The sequence below is a fragment of the Anarrhichthys ocellatus genome, unplaced genomic scaffold (assembly GCF_004355925.1).
Source record: "Anarrhichthys ocellatus isolate YVR2014 unplaced genomic scaffold, GSC_Weel_1.0 scaffold6, whole genome shotgun sequence".
NCBI classification, from domain to species: domain Eukaryota; kingdom Metazoa; phylum Chordata; class Actinopteri; order Perciformes; family Anarhichadidae; genus Anarrhichthys; species Anarrhichthys ocellatus.
The window spans coordinates 9,578,882-9,598,404 of NW_022280036.1; the positions used below are offsets into that span (position 1 = coordinate 9,578,882).

Below are 19,523 nucleotides of genomic sequence, written 5' to 3' on the forward strand. Positions count from 1 at the left end.
ACACACACACTATATATATATATTACTAAGTGGCAATCCCCAGTGCTAAAATAAAGCCAATGCACAGAACTGACAACAACTGCAGTTCATTGAATGGCCACTTGAGGCTCCAAAAGCGAGTCAATCCTCATAGACGAAGATCGGCGAAGATCGGAACAACCTACTTTAAACTAACAAAGGCTCTTCGGAAACCTTTGGTGACATCACAGAGACTACCTCCCTGTTTTCATAGTCTACAGATACATAACATATTAAAACAAGATTGCTGTAATACTCAAAAATGGTAACTGCAGGCATTAGTCTAGTCGTAACAACTGTAAAATACAAAACCAAAGTATGTCGGTGTGCAAATCCCTAAAGGTGCTAAAGTCAAAACTCAGAGCATTAATATAGCAGCAAACAATTATTTGCTTAGTAAAGTTATATTAGAGTAATGGCGTTCTGAGCAGGAAATTAAGTCACACTGTTTGAGCTGTAATCCAAGCTTGTGTGAGCATTAAACATTAGGCTGTTGTAGTATATTAAAGAGACTACAACATGGATATGTTCACATGATGACACTGAGCCTGTGTTCTTGTATATTATCATAAGTCTAAACTTTTAAATAATTTGGAATTAGTCATGAGCAGGCTTGCAGAGTTATTTTTGTTTTTTATGTCCATGTATTATATTGCATATTTCTTAATTGGCTACAGAGGCGATGTGTAACTTGGTTTTGCTGCCTTGTTGAGGCCACAGAGTGTCGTCTCTTCATCTGTCGTGAAGTGTGGACACAATAATGTGCTTTTGTGAAGCACAGAGTGGACTGTGTTACTTCTCGGGGCAAAGCGACACTCTTCTTTTCTTCGTCTGTCCATACTGTTCGAGGAGAGAAAACTATTCTGTGGCCAAACATTTGTCAAATGTCTTTGCTCAATTCATGCTTCACGAAACATTGCAAATATGAACGCTTTTGTCTTTCCTGTGAGCCCGGCGTCACGCTCACACCAGTCTCATTACCATAAACATGTTCATATGTTTAAAGCTCTTACCGTGTTTCTACAATGACGTGAAGTCTTTGCACGTAGTGATGACAGAATATGATCATGTTTGCTTATAATTGGTGCAGTGTGAGGATGAAGCCAGACACTCATGTCCGTCAGAAACATAAAACACTAATGCTGAATGACGCCTCAGAAAGAGTTCAAACTCTCCTTTTTAGCCACGAGGATTATTGTCATTATTTTTAATTTTAGAATAACCACAACTGGTTCCTGACTGTTTTTAATTATCATATTAAGAGATACAGTCTGTGGTTGAAAGTCATAATTGCCAGCTGGAGAGAAGCACCTGTGGAGTCCGTGCGCCATGCAACAGGTGCGTTAGAGCTGTGATGTATCTAGTTACTCAGGATGCTCACTAATGTTGAGCATGTCTTTGTTTTCTGCACTAGAATGCAAATACCTTTTAGCAGTGATATGTGTTTACCAGTGTCTGTGTGCTCGGGTGACGTCTTTATGTCTTGGTTCGAGCGCTACACTTTTGTTAACACTTAAATTAGTTGTTCATTTTTAGTTTTAAGTTAGTTGTATCAAATTAAACTATATATTCGTTACTGTCAACAGTTAAAATTGCTTCTGGATACTCAATGGATATAACATTATAACAACAGGATATTGATGTTGGAAATAAAAGCTTCACCTGAACGTATGTTCAACAAGGCAGGTTTTTCTATTTGTAGTAAAAAGCCTGTGAAATTCCTCATGGGAATGTGAACACATCGCCTCCCACGTTTTAATTAAAATAATAATACACAATACTATTAGGCTATTTTTTGTAATGAAAATTCCGTGCTAGAAAAAAGATGTGTGATCTGTAATTGAATCTGGACACAGAGTGATTAATTGTCTAATTAGATGTGATGTGTGGCAGCGGTAGAGTCGCATCAAAACATCAGTTTTCTCTGCGGTCAAAGCACGCTTTAAAAAAAAAAAAAAAAAAAAAGGACACTCCTGCAGGCTTTCTAGACTGTGCGTGCCCTGAGGTAAACTCTGGTCTAGAAAGGGAATTTTAGAGTATGTGCTGCTGCTCAGCAGTTTGAGCAGGGCCCACTGAGGCCAGCGGAGAGTGCCACCAAAAAGGAAAAGCTGGCTCAAAGCCACTGACGTCATCTAAGTAAATCTGCTTCAGTACTGCAGCCATAAAATGACTGCCAGCTACCGAATGCACTTTGGCCCCCGTCAACCACCTTAGTAAGTGCAACACAGTTTTCTTTCCTTGTGCATACTTATGGAAGACAGGCTGTGTTTAAACCTACTCTCATTTTAGCTTGAGTTGTATCAGACGGAACAGAGCACGTTTGAGCCTTTCTAGTTCTACATTGAGCACCAAATGATTGAGCTTCTTTGAAGGCTTACCACTTTAATATTACAGACTTTAAATTTGTACCATATGGCAGTCTCCTTCATTTTTGGAAGAAGGAGTTTGGACAGCGCAGTGTCTCAACCACTCATAATTGATGTGTAGTTCCTCAGAAGTTATTCATTTTGGTGGGAAAAGACAAATAAACGAGCTGCCTGGTGATCACACACAGATGAAAAGCAATATGTACTCCATGAATCATTAGATGAGTCAGTTTCTGAAACCACTATAAACGTTTTGAGTTCTGAACCACAATGAAAGCAGGAAATCTCAGCTTCAACAACTTCCTTTCTCAGTGCTGGCCATAGTAGCGGTAGTGGTGTTCAGCTTTCCACTAGTGAAAGGAAACCCGTGGAACAAAGACACACAGTCACTTCATTTAGTGAAACTGCGTATAATTTGTGGCTTGTATTCAAATGTGGGTTATTCAGTCTCTCTGGCACCGTATTCCCCAGTTGCTGCTTGTAATAAATTTCCACAAGACCTTCCATCAATGGTCGCTGCATTGTTATCATGGCTGACACAGATCAGGCAGGCTCCCTCTCTGCCCCGAAGGTGTCCTGGATTCAGCGGAGGCACAGATAGACTGGAGGGTGAGCTCCCAACATTAATATGCAGGCTGTGCCCAGTAAATTAGTTTGGAATCCGAGCCGGGACACAGCGATGGGGGAGCTGTGTTGTCCCAACTTTTTTTCTTCTCTGTTTGGTCTGTTTAATAGACCCGAATATTAGACGTTTTCAACGAGAAGTAACGTTGGTTTATAATCACACCATCAACAAAGGTTTGCTGTGCTGTCAACAAACAACACATTCATTATCTTGGTTTGCCACAGAGTGTTTGATCAAATTATAAGATAAGTTGCCGATATTCTATATTTTCATTTGTGAAAAACAAAACAAAAGGTGCGTAAGTCTGCCTCTCATAGTTTCTAACTTCCTGTTTGATGTACTCAGTCCATTTGTCCATTTGTCTGTCTTTTCAAAAATAATCAAATAGTTCCCAGTGATTATATATATATATATATATATATATATATACGTACATATATAGTATTTTGCTTTAAATCCATCCGTACTTTTGTGGGAATAAACCGTCTCGGTTGTATCTTTTGGGACGCACAGAGCAGTAATTACGACGCCACTTCCTGAGGGCCTTGTTACCGGTTGGAGAAGTGTAACCCGACCCAACGTCATGTGACCAAACAATGATTTGTGAGGTCTGAACTAATTTTAAAAATATATTACGCCAAGCAAAATTAGATCTTGTACTTGTTATATGTACTTTATTGATGTTACGGAGCTGTCCGTCATTGTCTGTTATGAACGTTGCCGTCATTACGGCTAGGGATGCCCCCCCGATACCCGGTTCTAAACGGGAACCGATAAGACAGTAGTAAATACCCGGAGTCAAAATGAACCGATAAGAGTATCGATAAGGAACCGAACCGATAAGCACTATCGATAATAGTACTACTATCAATAAAATCCTAACGGTACCCATCCCTAATCACGGCACTGCATTGTGGGATATTTATGCCAGCTCGGTGTAGTGTCCATCTAGTGTAGTGAGCATCTGTTCTGTAATATTTCACTTGGAATAGAATGAAATTCATGTACTATTTTGGATTTATACTAAGGTTGTGGACATACTACAAACCCTTACTTATTGTTTTAGAGTGCTAAATATGTTAATATGAAATTTGGGACGCAGCCTTATTCTTCAAACACTGCTCATGTTACTGTTTTAAATTTCCAAATGTCCAGATGTGTCGATTTCTTTTCTGTCATTCAGGTTTTTGTTTCCTGATGGACAAATGTTCAAGAAGACGTGTATTAAATTCATCGTCCAGCATTGGCTACTCTCAAGACGGCACATAGCGTCTTTGTATTGTGTCGAACTTAATAACTACCTGCTTAGTGTCTCAGCCTTGGATCTTTATTTCTCATTATCCACAGAGTGCCCAAAAATGAATGTAGCTTACTTTGGCCTATGACTCGTGTGATCATGTCAATACGTTAGGGTAGTAGGATTCATTCCTGAATACTGAATAGGGCGGCTTCAATACCAGTAAGTCACAGCTTTTTGATTATTTCTTGCATATCTGACTTGATCTTCTTTCAATGTCAAACAATTGACACAGAAAACGTCCAAGTATTTTCACACTGTACATAGCCAAAAATGTGAAAAGGCAAACAACCTCTAATTAAATTAAATTCTCTCAACAACTTGTACATTTTTAAGGTAAATATGTCTATATGTATTTTTGTCTAGTCTGCCAAAAATACTGTTGAACTTCCTAGAGATAGGCAATACGTTATAGGGTATAACATCAAATTAATTAAAAAATGCTGTTGGGTGTCATATATACGTTACTGATGATGATACCTCAAAAATATGTGTGTAGATATATTTTTAATGCCCCGAAAAACAATATGCATAATTGGTAAAGATGTTTTCAGTTTCACCTGGCTGCAGATCACTTCTTAGGATTCTGTTTTATGACAGATGAGTCCAGCGTGACATGCAGATCTTGTCAAGAGACAAAAGGAAGTAGAGGAGAAGATGTATGTGGAGAGTCAGGAAAGAAAGAAGTATGCAAGGAGATAAATGAGCGTGCGAGGAGGAGAAGAAAGGAGATGAGAGTCGGTGTGAATTGGCACAGCCAAATGCAAATGGTGGCCTTCATGCTCATCACTGTGATTTGTTTTTTCATGCCCCTCCGCACGCGTCGTGAATGAGCCGGCGGCCAGCTCTCGGCCTGCTCTGCTCTCATAACTGTCAGGAGATCCTTTATCTGACGGACCTTTATTTACAGCTTTAATTTCCTGAGCTTTATGTGTTCCGCTCGCACTCCGCGGTGACATGGGCGTGTGCTGTGTGGAATGCACTGCAAATTTTTGATAGGCAAATATCTTCTGAGCTTTCATTACATCTCATGTTTGAATGGTCAATTGTATTTTTTGTATATATTTAGGTATTATTGGCAGGACAGGGATGTATCCACGGACAATTTTGTGTCTTAGATTTACAGTCAAATTTCCCTCTGTTGTTCAGACTGGAAGACCTTTAGCCGACATATCTGATGTTGTCCAGGTCGTGTTGTTGCTACCTGTTTCTCAGAGGCAGGTAGAGAGGGCTGCTTTGACAGAACCTGTAAATCAATCCTATTCTCTGGCAAACAAAGATTGATCCCATAGTGGCCTGATGGTTGCTGGGCGGTGGGATCCAGGTCCTCAGATTTGAGTGGGATGATATCAGACAGATTCGCAGCATCTCAGCCTGCAGGTTCAAAGAGGCATGAAATAAACACTAAGCCATTGCCAATAACGGATGGCGGAAAGTAAGCTTTCCAGCCTCTCCAGTGGACCTGAGGAAATTGGTATTGAAAACCTTGTTTATTCATTCATCTGTACTCCAAACCGGTAGATTTATTCATGAAACCTAAAGGAAAGTCCAATACAGAATCAAGATTTTTTTACCCTGACATTCGTGAGTAGTTTGGTGACATGTTGTAGTCTCTTTGGAAATGTTTCCGACATGACCGCACTAATTAAAAATGTCCCTGCCACCCGCCCGATTTTCTTTTTAAAAAATGAAATTGCAGTAGGTTAATTGTGTGCTCCAAAATGTTTTTGTTTTTAATTGAAGGTTAAAACTCATTCACCTTTTGATTTTGCTTTATTTTAAACAGAGGCTGCACGCCTGAATTTAGCCTTGTGTAGTAAAGCTTTCTAACTAAATTCAATTCAAAGAGTATTTCCATAGATTTTTGATTAATTTTATTTTGCCCTGTAACCGCATTTCAAGGTCCTCAAAGACCTGCTGTCAGACTTCATTCCACAAACATACTTCTCCCAAAGGTAATGAACAGAAACTAAATGGAATTTCAGTCATTGTAAATGTTCACAGTAAGTTACGTGTTGCTCGAAATTGAATATTTTTGACATTGCTGTTATAATTATGCAAAGGCCAGGATATGTCTTGACAACAAGCTGAAAATGTTGAGTTTGGAAATCACATGGTAATTACAGTTTTACACACTGTGGCCTTAACTACTGTGGGCCATTATGGGGTGCACAAAAGTCATTCACAGAATCATTATTGCACCCTCTGAGATAACGGCACAAAAGAACTCCACATGGAAAATTACATTTGAGACCTCTCATCTGCTATTTCATTACCTTGCTCTGTCTGATGGGTGAAATGGGTTCTCTTAATTTAAGGAGCTGGATTCCAGCTTGCTGAGTGGTTTATGTAATCCCACGGTAAGTGTGATTTCCCATAATGCCATGTCACAGCTTCTACTCTGCTTAGTTACCACATTCACTTATTGCATTGCAGGCGATCTTTACCTCGCGTCTCACAAATAAGACCATTTCTATGGTGAACACCCTGCAAAGACAGAAGTATGCTGAAGTATTATCTGGAAGCCGCAAGGGTTTCTATGGGTGACATTCATACTTTCTTTTGGCGGACATAATTAGTGCACAGATTCTAAGGCACTAAGAGACTGTCTTCATTGACAACACGTTCACATGTTGCACACGGCAAAAGCATCCCATTGATGCCACGGGATGCTAAGAAACCGGTCTATTAAGGAAGGATGGGGATGGCTTCTATGCTGTATTGTTTCGGTGTTTGTATGAGGACAAGTCAACACCACCCTGTCTTCATTTGGCATGATAAGATCTAGACAACAGGGTTACCAGCTTAGTAGATGTTCTGTTGTGGTATGTAATACAAAATGTATGCACTCACCATTTTTTGTGCACACCTTAATACCCCTATAGCACTATCCTTATCCTCCTTCATTGCAAACACCTTCGTTATTCCACCACATCCAACAATATATTGGTAATAATTTGACATTTTATAAACAGCATTGTAGTTTTGCCAGTGCAGCATTGAGGACCAAGAGTTGAATGAATGAGAACTGGTTCTGCAATTAAAAAAATAGTGAGTCAACTGTCAATTTATAATGAAGGAATAGCATTCATTTGTGCATCTTACATAGGAATCCTGTTGCTAAATTTTTTTATTTTATAACAAAAACATTCAATAAATAATTTATGGGTGCAAAATTGTTTTACATTAGTCTGCACCCACATTTTATTCATGTTCTTTTAAATGATTAGTTTGCACATTCTCCAAACATGTTATTAGCAGCCACCAAGCTAAAGTTGAATTAAGTTTCATTTCAAACTGTGTTAGCATTGCTTATACTTTATGAATTTTTTTAAATGAATTCCCAAAGTAAGTATCAGGATGAAGACCATTTGTATAATTGACCATATTTGAATTCAAGACAGGAAACTTCACTGAAAAGTAAAGCAGATGGAAAGAGGTAAAGGTGTTTGTTGTAAGCTGTTGACATCTTTTAAGGCTTTGTGCTACTTAGATTAAAAAAAAAGTATCAGTTGGGAATTTATTTGAGAAACCTTCGACATCAATTGATGGAGATGTGCGTAGAGCTTGTGTCTGCAGGTCTAGAGGACCTAAGAGAAAGAGTAGATGCAAGGTTACGGGCATCACCGTGTAGTTCTTCACCAAAAGGAGATTCTTTTAGGACTTCTGTGTGACTTGTAGGTAAAACTTTTACTACTTCAATTGCGAGTGAAACTTCAAATCTATCTTGAAAGGTTCAGTCGCTCGGGGTCTTAGAGACTGTTGCCCTTTCTTACATTGATACCCTATCATTATTACACGTTGGGATGTTATATGACGATACAGAAATCTATTTGTCGTTGCTTTGAAGAGAGTGGGTTGGATGTTGACAGTCACTTTGTACAGTGTTTTCAGGTTTGCTGTGTTATTTGTGCTGGTTGACTTTCTGTCTCTGCGAGCTGTTTCATTCTCCCTCCGATAATGATCAGCATCCTGAAGACACATTTGATCTCATGTTACAGAAAAGCCCTCTGGAGAAACAGTGTTTATTGGGTCATTTTTGTAGATCAGAAGAGTTAATGTTTATCTGTTGCAATGTGGTTTGAGACATGCTCAGTGATTTAACCAATTCAACATTCTTGACTTTTTTCTTCCCTCTCTTGATGCACTCTGAAACAGATTTTGGTTTTGATAAAACGATTATATTGCAGTTGTTTCATAGCCTTTACAGCTATGGCCTTTATTGATAGGATAGTAGGTGGAGTTAATTGCAACAATCATAAAAATAAAACCGAGCCAGTGCTCATTGAAAACATTTTATTAGGAGGTCTAGAAGGATGTACACAAAGGTTTGTCAACTTGTGCATGAAGATAGACTTATAGTTTGTTTAGTTTTCTTGGGTCGTTTTGGTAAAGGTGGGAGAATGAGTTTGTGTGAAATAATGTTTTAGTAGACTCTGCATTATAAAGCTCTATTGAAACACACTGGTTGCAACTCTAGAGAAGACGTATCAATGCAACGTTTTACAAAAGCCACTATAATTCAATGTCTGGGCTTGATGAGGATATAGAAACAAATATGTTCTGCAGAACTTGTGAGCTGGAAGTGATTACGAGCGCATTATTATATCATTTGGTTGAGATGAGAGGAGCACATCTAGAAAGAGTCCCAGACTGTTAGTGGTTGAAATGGGATTTTTTTTTCCCCCTCCCTCATCAGTTTGTGAGTTAGTTCTGCTGTGTCAGCAGTCGGCACACAAAAACGGAATTCAGTAAAAGCTCTCTCTGCTCGCTGGGAGTTTCTTTTTTTTTTTTTTTTCCCCCAACAGCTTGCTCCCATCCCCCCTTTTCCCCTCATGAACTGACATGCTGGAAGAAACATATGCTACTATTCCCACTTCCTGACAGCTTGTGCTGCTTGAATGGGATCTTGCTCAGAGAGGAAGCAGTTGTCTGGAAAGAGGGGAGAGATTAAGAAAAGAGAGAAACCTCAGTGAATTTGTTAGTGAAGGAAGTAAAACATTGTGAATTAAGGCAGAAAACAGTTTGACAGTCGAGACAAACTCTGAGATTTCTTTGTTTTGAATCTGTTTCTGTGTTTGTCTTGAGCTAGACTGCAGATAAAAAGTTGCTCTAACATGCAGTCAACATGTTACCGAATGTTAGGGTGAATTTGATTTGCATGTGAGTAAAGCGGAGGACACTCACTTTATTTTGAGCTCATGTCAACACATCGCGCAGTGTGTACACTGGACTCGTTCAGCCACAGTGCTGTCGTGCACTCAAGCGCTTGACAAAGAGCTCAAATCTCGATATACAATCATGTACTTATTGTGTTTATGTGACAAAATGGATATGAAGCCCAAAATATAATATATAATATATAATGCAGGAGCAGTTCCAAGTAAGACAGCTGCATTGGACAATGAAAAACAGCTGAAACGAGCCTGTCAGAGAATTTCCTCTTTAGTTCACTCAGGATGTCTTATCCACTGGTTGCTTTGCCCATTCCCTCTGGGAGGAGAGAGAGAACTTGCCTTTCAGCCGACGTGCCTTCATTGTGTTCTTCATTGTGTTCTCCCGTGTTTTTGTGTTCAGTTGCTGTGCCTCGGAGCAAGCTTTTTCAAACGTTCAGTCCCCTGCCTGCGTGCATTATTTATTTACCCATAATTAAGACCATTTTGTCTTACATGCGTTGAGTTTAGCAGTTTGTTTTTGTATCCTTTTCTTCATGCATGGACACATTTAAGATGCTAATATGCTCATCTTCATTTGCAACATAATCTGAGAAAAACGAAAAACTTCCATCTGCTGTGTCCGTTTTTTGGGCTTCATCCACCCTCTGCCATACAAGTCAAACAAGTATTGCAACTATAAAGTCAACCTCTACATGATAAATGAGCTAGTGTCTCACGCGATCCCAACACAGAACGTTTGAAATCAATTCTGATGTTGTATTGTGTAATTTAACCCCCTTGATAAACTCTGTCAACGTCTCTTGCAGTCCTGTGTGTCCCGGCTGCCGAAGCCACTTTGTGCAGAATGCTCTCCATTCGTGAAGGCCACACGGTTCATTCTGACCGCAACTCTGCTGACTTTCATTTTTACTACACGCGCGCTTCGCCGAAGCCCATCATTTATGGAGCTGTAGTGTGTGTGATAGTCATTTCTCATAAAATGTGGGATAGTCCGCTGTTTTTATGTTTCTGGACATGCAACGCATTCTGCTCCAGATGCTGTCGCCGCATAATGATGCAGTCCTCGGTTTATTAGCTGCAGACTCACCCCAGAGCTTGTTGGTCTTGTCAATAGCTGCCGGTGAGATGAGACTTTGTCCAGCTGTGTGAACAGCTTGGTAAGATGCACAAAAGAGGGCTGCTTCTTGGATTGAGCCACAGTCTGTAAACAGTAGTGTTCTTGTGATGCCTGCAGGTCTCCAGCTTGTTTCTTTTTTTTTTTTTAAAAACTCCTTTGGCTTCTCTGTGGGGCTTGAGTGTCTAATGTCTATATATGCTGTCATGGTGTGACGGCTGTGGATGACGTGTGACGTAAGCCACAGTGCTTTCTTTTCTACTTTAATTTGTGCAGCATAGTCTCGCCGTGTGCTTTCTACAACTGTATAGTGTTTTATGCACTTTTTCATGCAGAGGTTGCATTTTTCATCATAGTCTGCAGACTTTCTCTTTTTTTTTAACAAGATTTGAACAATTTATTCCGTGTCCAGTCATTTAATAAGATGGAATTGCCACAAATCTATGAGAGCATATGTGCAATTGTTTAAATCCATTGTAAATCAAGTCAACAACATTCTTGGCAATGTCCGAGCTTGTTTGGCTGCTTGCGCTCCATATTGTTCTCTCTAACAGTGTGTACTGTGATGTTGTTTTTTTGTTGGGAAGCAGATGTCCACTGTTCTTGTTGTGGAGAGTGACCGTTTGGTTGTGTTTGTTTATTTGGGAATTCCAGGTCTCTCCCTAGTCTGCTCCAGGCTTCAGCTTGGAGAGCCCAACCGCCACGATTGATCCCAGCAGCTGGAGCGGCAGCGAGAGCCCTGCCGAGGACATGGAGAGGATGAGCGACTCGGCAGACAAGCCCATGGACAATGATGCCGAGGGGGTGTGGAGCCCTGATATTGAACAGAGCTTCCAGGAGGCCCTGGCCATCTATCCTCCTTGTGGACGCAGGAAGATCATCCTCTCTGACGAGGGAAAGATGTATGGTGAGTACAGATGACTGTATGCCTGAGTTTTAACTCCAGTGTTATCTGTGTAGCTGCATGATATTCTTATATAGGTGTGAACTGAGTGAGCGCAAATAAATAATTTGACATTTTGGGAAATACAGTACATTTGATTTCTTGAGGAGAGCTAGATGAGAATATCAATACCGCTCACGTCACAGCCTGCAGCTGGTTAGCTTAGCTTAGCTTAAAGACTGGAAACGGGGGGGAACAGCTAACCTGGCTTTGTCCAAAGGTAACAAAATCTGTCTACCAGCACCTTTAAAGCTCACTGGTTAACATGTTGTATCTTGTTTGTTTTAATCTATACAGATTTTTTTTGATGGCTGTAGTTTCATATTTAGAGACATGAGAGTGGTGTCAATCTTCTCATTTATATCACAGCAAAAAAGGGAATACGCATATTTTCCAAACTTCCTTTGGAAAAAAATAAAAAACACATCAATACGTGGCTGTGTCCAGTAATGTAATATTATGAAACTGTCAAATGTATCTGTGATGGTGACCATATAGCCACTATTCTGGTCCACAGAAGTGCAAGTTTATAAGTAAAGCAGCATGAACTATTAGTCAATAGCAGATGGTACTGTGGCTTCCACCAGCTGTGCCCCCTCTCCTCCCGCCATTTCCCCCATTCCTGGCTGGGTGATGTCATGGAAAGAGGGAATATTTTCTCTCTGTGGTGTTGGACCGTCTCACAGCCAGTCAGTCAGTGTCAAGTGAAAGCATAAAGCCCCTCAGAGCATTCGCTTGCAGCTGTCATGTGACCCGCTCCGGCCAAACGAAATGTAAATTCTAGGAGTTGCAGTGAAACCCCTCAGCTGCCACTACAAAGATGTGGGCTCAGACAACAGGACCCTCCCCACTGTTTCTTCCTCTAATTCCCTCGTCCCCACACACAGTGAAGCTGCCAGAGAAGCTGTCCCTCTGCTGTGGATTAAAGCATGTCCGTTTGTTTTTTGTCGAGCTATAAATGAGCAGTGCTTAGTGCAGTCCTCGCTGTTACTCAATGTACATCCTCAATATGATGCCAATGATCTGCTTTCTGGTGGACTGGTACATTAAAAATGTTAAATATTCTCCTAAATATATTCTTTTTGACAAGTTATGGAGCAAGTAGAAACTTGGCGTGACTCATACTTGATGTTGATTTACATTTACTGCATCAAATACCAAAATACGAGACCTTAAATGTAGGTTGTTGGTGCTTCTCTTCAATATCCTACAATCAAATTAAATATATAACCCAATAAGAAATATTGTAACTGGTATTGATTAAACTAAGGCAGAAGACAACCTGCTGAAATTTACCTCATGAAATCACTTATAGACAAAAAAAGATACTGCCTTAAAATCTGCTGAAGAGGCAAATGTAGTGTTGAATAGAATTTGGTCCTGCCAGATGTGCTCAGTATCTGGTTACACATTGTCTCACCAGTAGCAGAATCACAGGGCCGTCATTCCTTTTATTACCGAGTCCGAACTGTTGGACACGAGAGTAAAATGATTTTCTTCAAGTTTGCAAACTGAAGACACACAATGAGGGAAACCAAATGCATGGTTTTATGTTGCAAAATGATGAAAATACTGCTAACTGCTGGTATTCAGCTGTTCTTTTGGTGTTTTTGTTTTTAGTAAAGCCAGAATTATGGATGAAGTGCTCCTTCTCAGCATATCAGAGTTTGTTGTGCCTTTGTTACAGAAGACAGATTGATATCAGTCTGATGTAAAGGGGCTTTTCATGTTGTTCAACCCTGCAACTGTTGCTGCATCCCAGTGTCAATCCCATCATGCCTGAACTGGGACAATCCACCAAAGCTAGGAAGGCATTAGGGCGTCATGGGTCTTTTCTTGAAAAATAAATACAACGATGACTTTCTTTTTTTTTTTTTTTTCAGAGATTCCGTCTGTTTCTTATTCGAGCACAATATAACATTAGAGCAGGACAATACCATACGTTTTAGATGGTGTTAGCCAGTTTTAGATAGCCAACTTAAAATGGTGACATTTAGAGGCATGAATACAGTCCATGCTGGGGGTGGATTGCTACATTCACCCTGACGTTTAAGGCCTTAGCTGTCGGGAGTGTTAAAAATGAAGTGTTGGTAATCTTTTGAGGAATGCTTGGAATGTGACTCCATTCATCTTATTCCTCCCACATATTTACAGTTTTCTTTTGTGAGCAATTCTTACAAAATGCCTAATGGTGCTTCTGAGTCGCATTCAATTTCCTCATTCATCTTCATCTCAAAATAAACGGGCATTTGCACCATTTCTTCCTTATTTAAACATAAAATAAACTCCCTGTAAGGAGAGTCTTTCCCACTGTCACTTTAGCATGTGATTGATCAAATGTGTGGAAATATTGTACAAGTAAAAATCAGCATTCGGTATTTTAAAATAAATGTTGCTGTGTAAGGCATTTATGATATAGGATAAAAATGATTGCATTTTAATGCTCAGTGTCTTAGTATTTAGCTTCGTCTGAGCCACCACATCTGACAGGTAAGCCAATACAAATCTCACACCTATCCTGTTCACTTTGGGGTGCCGGAGTACAAGATGAATTGTTGTAAGAAATGAAACATGTAAGCAGTCGGATGTATAAAGGCAGCTTTACTACTGAGAGAGCTCAACTGGAAAAATATTAATTAAAATCCAAACCCTGGCTGGATGCCGATATATAAACGCAAATAGGATTTGTTGGCCACATGAATGTGTGTTCTTCGTAGGAGTCTTCCGATTTACATTCCTGCGTTGCTCCTTACGAACACTTCTTTGGATGCCATCAGAGATGATAAGTAACCAATGAAGTGGTCCTCCGTGCTGCTACACAGGATTTATTTTGTATATACATCCAATGATTTGTCTTTTAAGAAATGAAGGGTTCAGCTCATCACGGTGAGGCTGATATGGGGCTGTAATCCAGGTCCACAGGGTTTAAAACAGCCACAGACCGACGCCACACAAAACCTCTCATGGCATCTGAGATGAAAGTTGGCTGCAAGGAGACTGGTATTCTGTATTTGAGAGACCCTGGGGACGGCATAGTGTTCCATACACATAGCTCATCACGAGAGGATCTGCCCTGAGTGCCCTTAAGCCCTTTGTTATCCTGGGGTAGAGTGCAGTTAATTAGCAACAGTCTCTATAGCAACTGTGTTGCGGTACAAAACAATTTCTAATTTCTGCTTCTTAGCTTATTGTGGTGTTTACCTGAAGTGTTTCGCATGTGCTGAGACCAAGCAGCGCTGTGCCAATTCTCTGAGGGCTAATTGTGACTGCAATGGAAGACACCACATCTGCATAGGCCGCATCATCTTGCCCCGGCCCCAGCGTTTACTTAGGAGAATATTTTTTTAAAAAGTAAAGGGAAATAGAAGGCCCCTGGCCCCGAGCCAAAGGCCTAAGACTCTGCACTTGCATAATACACCTGCTGTGCTAGGCTGCATTCATTTGTCCCAGAAATAGAGTTGATAAACGAAACAACACGCTTCACTCAGATCGTATGTTTATTCATTGAGTTATATATTTGCACTTGCCCCACAAGCTAAATGTCACTGGTGAATTTTTGTCAGTTACTGTTGGATACTGTTTCCCCATTTCCGGACAAATAAATATGTAAATACATACTCTACTTGTAGGCTATACCATGTGGTGTTTTTTCGTTTTGTTTTTGCTGCTGAAGAGGCAAGTCCACCAATTGTATTTGATGCCACACGTTGAGTTTTCAAACACTTTCATTTTCATGGGAATTTTAGGGTGCTTTTGCTTGTGTCATTATATCAGGTGTACATCTGGTTCTGATCAACAGCAGCAGCAGTCAGGCTATTAAATGCATATTTACCGGTAGCTTTACAATAAGGAATGCCGTCACCAAATACGTGAGAGAGCCCTACATGTTGTAATATTCACCTCCTAAATGGACTGCTGGACACTATGAGTCTGTCTGCACGTGTCTTTTGATGTAAAGCTTTTCCTATTACCACTCTGCTGTTTGCTCTGCCATCTCGTCAGTGATCCAGCCCAGACCCCTCCTGTGGGAACTAAGTGGCACTTGGTTTGCAGAGATGCCAAGGATGAGTTAGATATAATGAGCAGACCTGGCTTGCCCCCGATGGCCCAGCACGGTGCTCCTCTGGGGCTCGTCTCACCGGGCCGAGCATGCTCTGAGACAGAGCGAGCGGACCTGATCCTCCCCGCTGGGCGGATAATGAGGAATTCTGGGATCAGCTCAGGCTCTCCGAGTCACCTACATTCACGCAGACTGGAGTGTGAGGAACTTCATTGCAGGAGAGGCATCACACACCTCCAGAATAATCCCTCATTTGTTCCCCTGCCATTGTCTGTGTAAGACTACCGTGTTTTCACACACTTGGTAGTGAAAAAAGTCCAATTATTTTATGTCCCTCCTCAAAAGGAGTAACTGCCGAAAGTGTAACTAGTATTGATGCAGGTATGATGAGGGAGGGAAGGAGTCGTTACGAATTAAGAGTTTAGGGTTGGGTTGTGACAAATTGGTTATATATTCATCGTGGGTCGCTATGGAGATGTCTTTCAACCTGACTCGGTGGCAGGGATAGAACATGCAAATAGTCAACAAGCACAAATCAACCCTGGTTTTTGTGAAACTTCTGCCGAACAGGGTGAAACACTTCTTCTCTATTCAACAGGTGTTTCTATTATAGATAGTTGATGTTGATGTAATTGATGTTTTGATGTATTGATGTTAATATGTTGTTAATAAGAAGAGAGAGAGAGAGAGAGAGAGAGAGAGAGAGAGAGAGAGAGAGAGACGAAGAACTACAGACAAGATACTGTGAGCGTACTTGGCTACCAAGGCGCTACCAGAAATTACATTTTGTTCGGTCTGATTTTTATGTAATTCTGCCGATCAGCAGTGATGTGAAACTACTGTCGCAGACCTCTAGAGATGACCGGTGACAGAGGGCTCATATGAATGGTCCACATCATTGTAAAGCAGGTTCCCGAGAGAGGGTCCTACACAAAGTGTGCATGCGGCTAAAAAACGACAACCGTGTAGTGTACCGATGAGCTGCACATTTGGTTTAGCAGCAAATCATTTTTTGGGATGGTTCTGGAGGCTTGTATATCAGCTGCTATAATAAAACAAAACAACAAAAAATGTAATCGAGGTATCTCCACAGCGGACCTGTGTAATTCAAATACTGTATGTTCTCTTTTCTCATGAAGCAAACCATTTGCTCACAGTCCTTCCACACCTGTTGTTTTGCACGGCAAATGCAAATGGGTCTAAATGCCCAGTGGACGCCAGTCAGGATGTTTGGACAACAGCCGATGGTGAAATCAACTAGGACTCAAATCATCTATTTCCCTGATGTTTCCGTGCTTGTTTTGTGTGATTGCTCCATATCTTTAGCTTATGACCCATGTCTGTTTCTGTGGCTCTGAGAACTTGCAATTAATGAGACTGAAAATGGATCTACATTTAGAAGCTATCCTGTTGCTCAGAAGCAGGATTGATTTTGAAGTGCGCATTATTTGATAGCAGTCAGTGCATGGTGAGCAGATTTCCTCTCTTAACTCATGTCTGTGTTGTGGTGACCAAGCATAACATGTTGTGGCTTGTGATGGCTACTTCCCACAGCTTCGGCTGCTTACTGTGAACAGTGGTGGGGGGGGGGGGGGGGGCAAGGTGTAAGCAGTGCTGATTCCTACCAGACTGAGAAGATGTCAAAAAAGGATTTGACTGTGGAAAAAAGACTACCTTCTGAGGCAGAGATTCTGTCTTGTGTTGTACCTGTATTATCTTATCTTAAGTGGCAAATGTATAAGTGTACAGTTGACACAGCACCTGAGATCATCCTTAAAATGTTGCTGAATGCAAATGTTTTGCCTAAATTAACATTGTTGAACATGTTTTCATATAATAGAAATGTAGTCCCAGTGTGTGTGTGTGAAAGAAAGCCAGACAAAATGATCAGTGAGTCTGTGTTTGTGATTTTCTGACCGTCTGTGTGGAAGTGTTTGCACAGAATGGTTGGATAGCAGGCCGTGGCTCTCTGCCTGCCTGAATCAGGAGCACACGGGGTGTGTCCCTGCTCTGAGGTCTGTGTGAGGCCCTCTGAGTCAGGCTTCTGGTTTCAGGTTGCACATTCCCAATTGGCTGCTTTTGTTTGACTAAAACACAGTGAGACTCCGGGCTTCTTAAAGATGCAGTGTCACTTTCGTGCTCTCTTAGAGAATTCATCTGTTTCGTGCTGATTACATCATATTCCATTGATGAAACACTTTTATTCTGATGAGATCATCTCACACTGATGGGACCATTTTGTGTAATCAACATATGAATGAAATCTGAATGCCAGTGTTATTCTCTCATCCAGAGCATAGGGACTACACTCCACCGCTAACACAGACAGTCATCTCTTTCTCTGCTATTTGTGGAAGAGAGAAAGGTCTCTCAACACTGAACAGCATCCCTGGGAACAAAGGACGTCTGTAACCATAGCCATAAAATGATCATACTCAATGCTGTGTTATGGTCTCACCCCATTATAATATATGACCAATCATACTATTATCCTTGTAATGTATTAGTAAGTTCATGTTTATTACATTGTGACTATCAGGGGGGGAGGGGGGGGGGGGGGGGGGGGTATTGTCATGAACTATTTGGGGCCTCTCTCCAAACTTGAATTCAATTACAACTTTCAGTCCAGACTGCCTCAGCTTGTGCTCATGATGACAAAAGAACGCGAGACAGAGGAGCCCATCATGACCACAAAGTTTGACTTTTCATTTACCCATATTGGTCACAGCCAACATGTCTTCCTTTGTGCTCAGATGCTGAATTGATCTGGAGAGATTGAAAATATTGATTGGACTCAGTGTCTTACTTTGTTGTGGAGGAGGGGGGGCAGTGCACCTTCCTGACTGTTAGCGCCATGTTCACACATCGGGACTCGCCACACAGCCAGTTCCTCGGGAGACTCATAATTACAGCCGTCCTTTCAGATTAGTCCAGCAGCCTGTCCAACTGTGGCTTCACTCCCTGGTCGTTTATTTCATCCCTTTCCCTCTCCTGAGAGGCACACCTCAACACAAAGGCCAGGCCAGCCTCTACAATAATGTATGTGATGATAAACACAGCGGCTCCTAATTGATAGAGTGATTCAGACAAGGGCTGCCTGTGCAAATTGGTCCCCTGTGAGTATATTGCAAAGAGTTGGGACTAGTGGGTTTTCAGCTCTGGCCTCGTTTGAGAGGCGTAGAGCTGGGAGAGAGGAAATAGAACGCGCTGGACCTGCTGAGTGATAAAGAGGCTGTCGTTGCCTCCTCAGCCCCGTATGAATACAGGCTCGGTTCAGCAGAGGTTGGCTGCTGTAATCCTCTCGGTGTCTCCAGGAAGGCTCAGGTTAGTGACCTGCTGCTTTGTGATGTCTTGTAAGATTTTGAGAGAACACCTCACCTTTAATCCCCCACTGTTCAACTAACACATTAGCTCAACCGCTCCTGACCCAGCCCATGCAATAAAGCCTTTTATCCAGCTCAATAAGGTCATTTGAAGTTAAGTATTGATTTCTTTTGGTGTCCAGAGAAAAAATGGATTTTTAAAGAGCTGTTAATTACAGTTGCACACTGCATTATGGAGAGAACTTAAATGTGCCGTTGCTGGACCCTGAGTGATACTTATTAACTTTAAGTCTAACACTGTAACGCTCCTCACATTAATTAATGAAACATTAATATATCCACCACGTTTTTCAAATCGTTTTAGGTTTGACTGGCACTTTTTAATTACGTCATCTTGTTGTGCCATCTTCTTCTGCACTGGTTTAATGGCACCCAATGAGAGAATTAGCACAACCAACTGTCCATCTTAATTCACCTCCTAATATTAGCATAAGAGTAGTGGATGGAAATGAGGCATGGATTTACTTTTTCTTTTGTTGATTTATTGAAAAGCAGTTTAACATTTTGAGATACATTTGGGTGGAAACTTGGTCAGTGAAA

At 41.0% G+C, this 19,523-nt stretch overlaps 1 protein-coding gene across 4 annotated transcripts in view; it reads left to right on the top strand.

Annotated features, from left to right (window-relative positions):
• tead1b (TEA domain family member 1b) overlaps positions 1 to 19,523 on the top strand; it is a 47,556-nt gene that overhangs the window by 2,389 nt on the left and 25,644 nt on the right. For all 4 annotated transcript variants that reach the window (XM_031846175.1, XM_031846178.1, XM_031846177.1 and 1 more), the window contains one exon: positions 11,252 to 11,504. In XM_031846175.1, coding sequence (XP_031702035.1) covers positions 11,348 to 11,504 — 157 coding nt within the window. In that variant the 5' untranslated portion in view covers positions 11,252 to 11,347. The remainder of the gene's footprint in view (positions 1 to 11,251; positions 11,505 to 19,523) is intronic.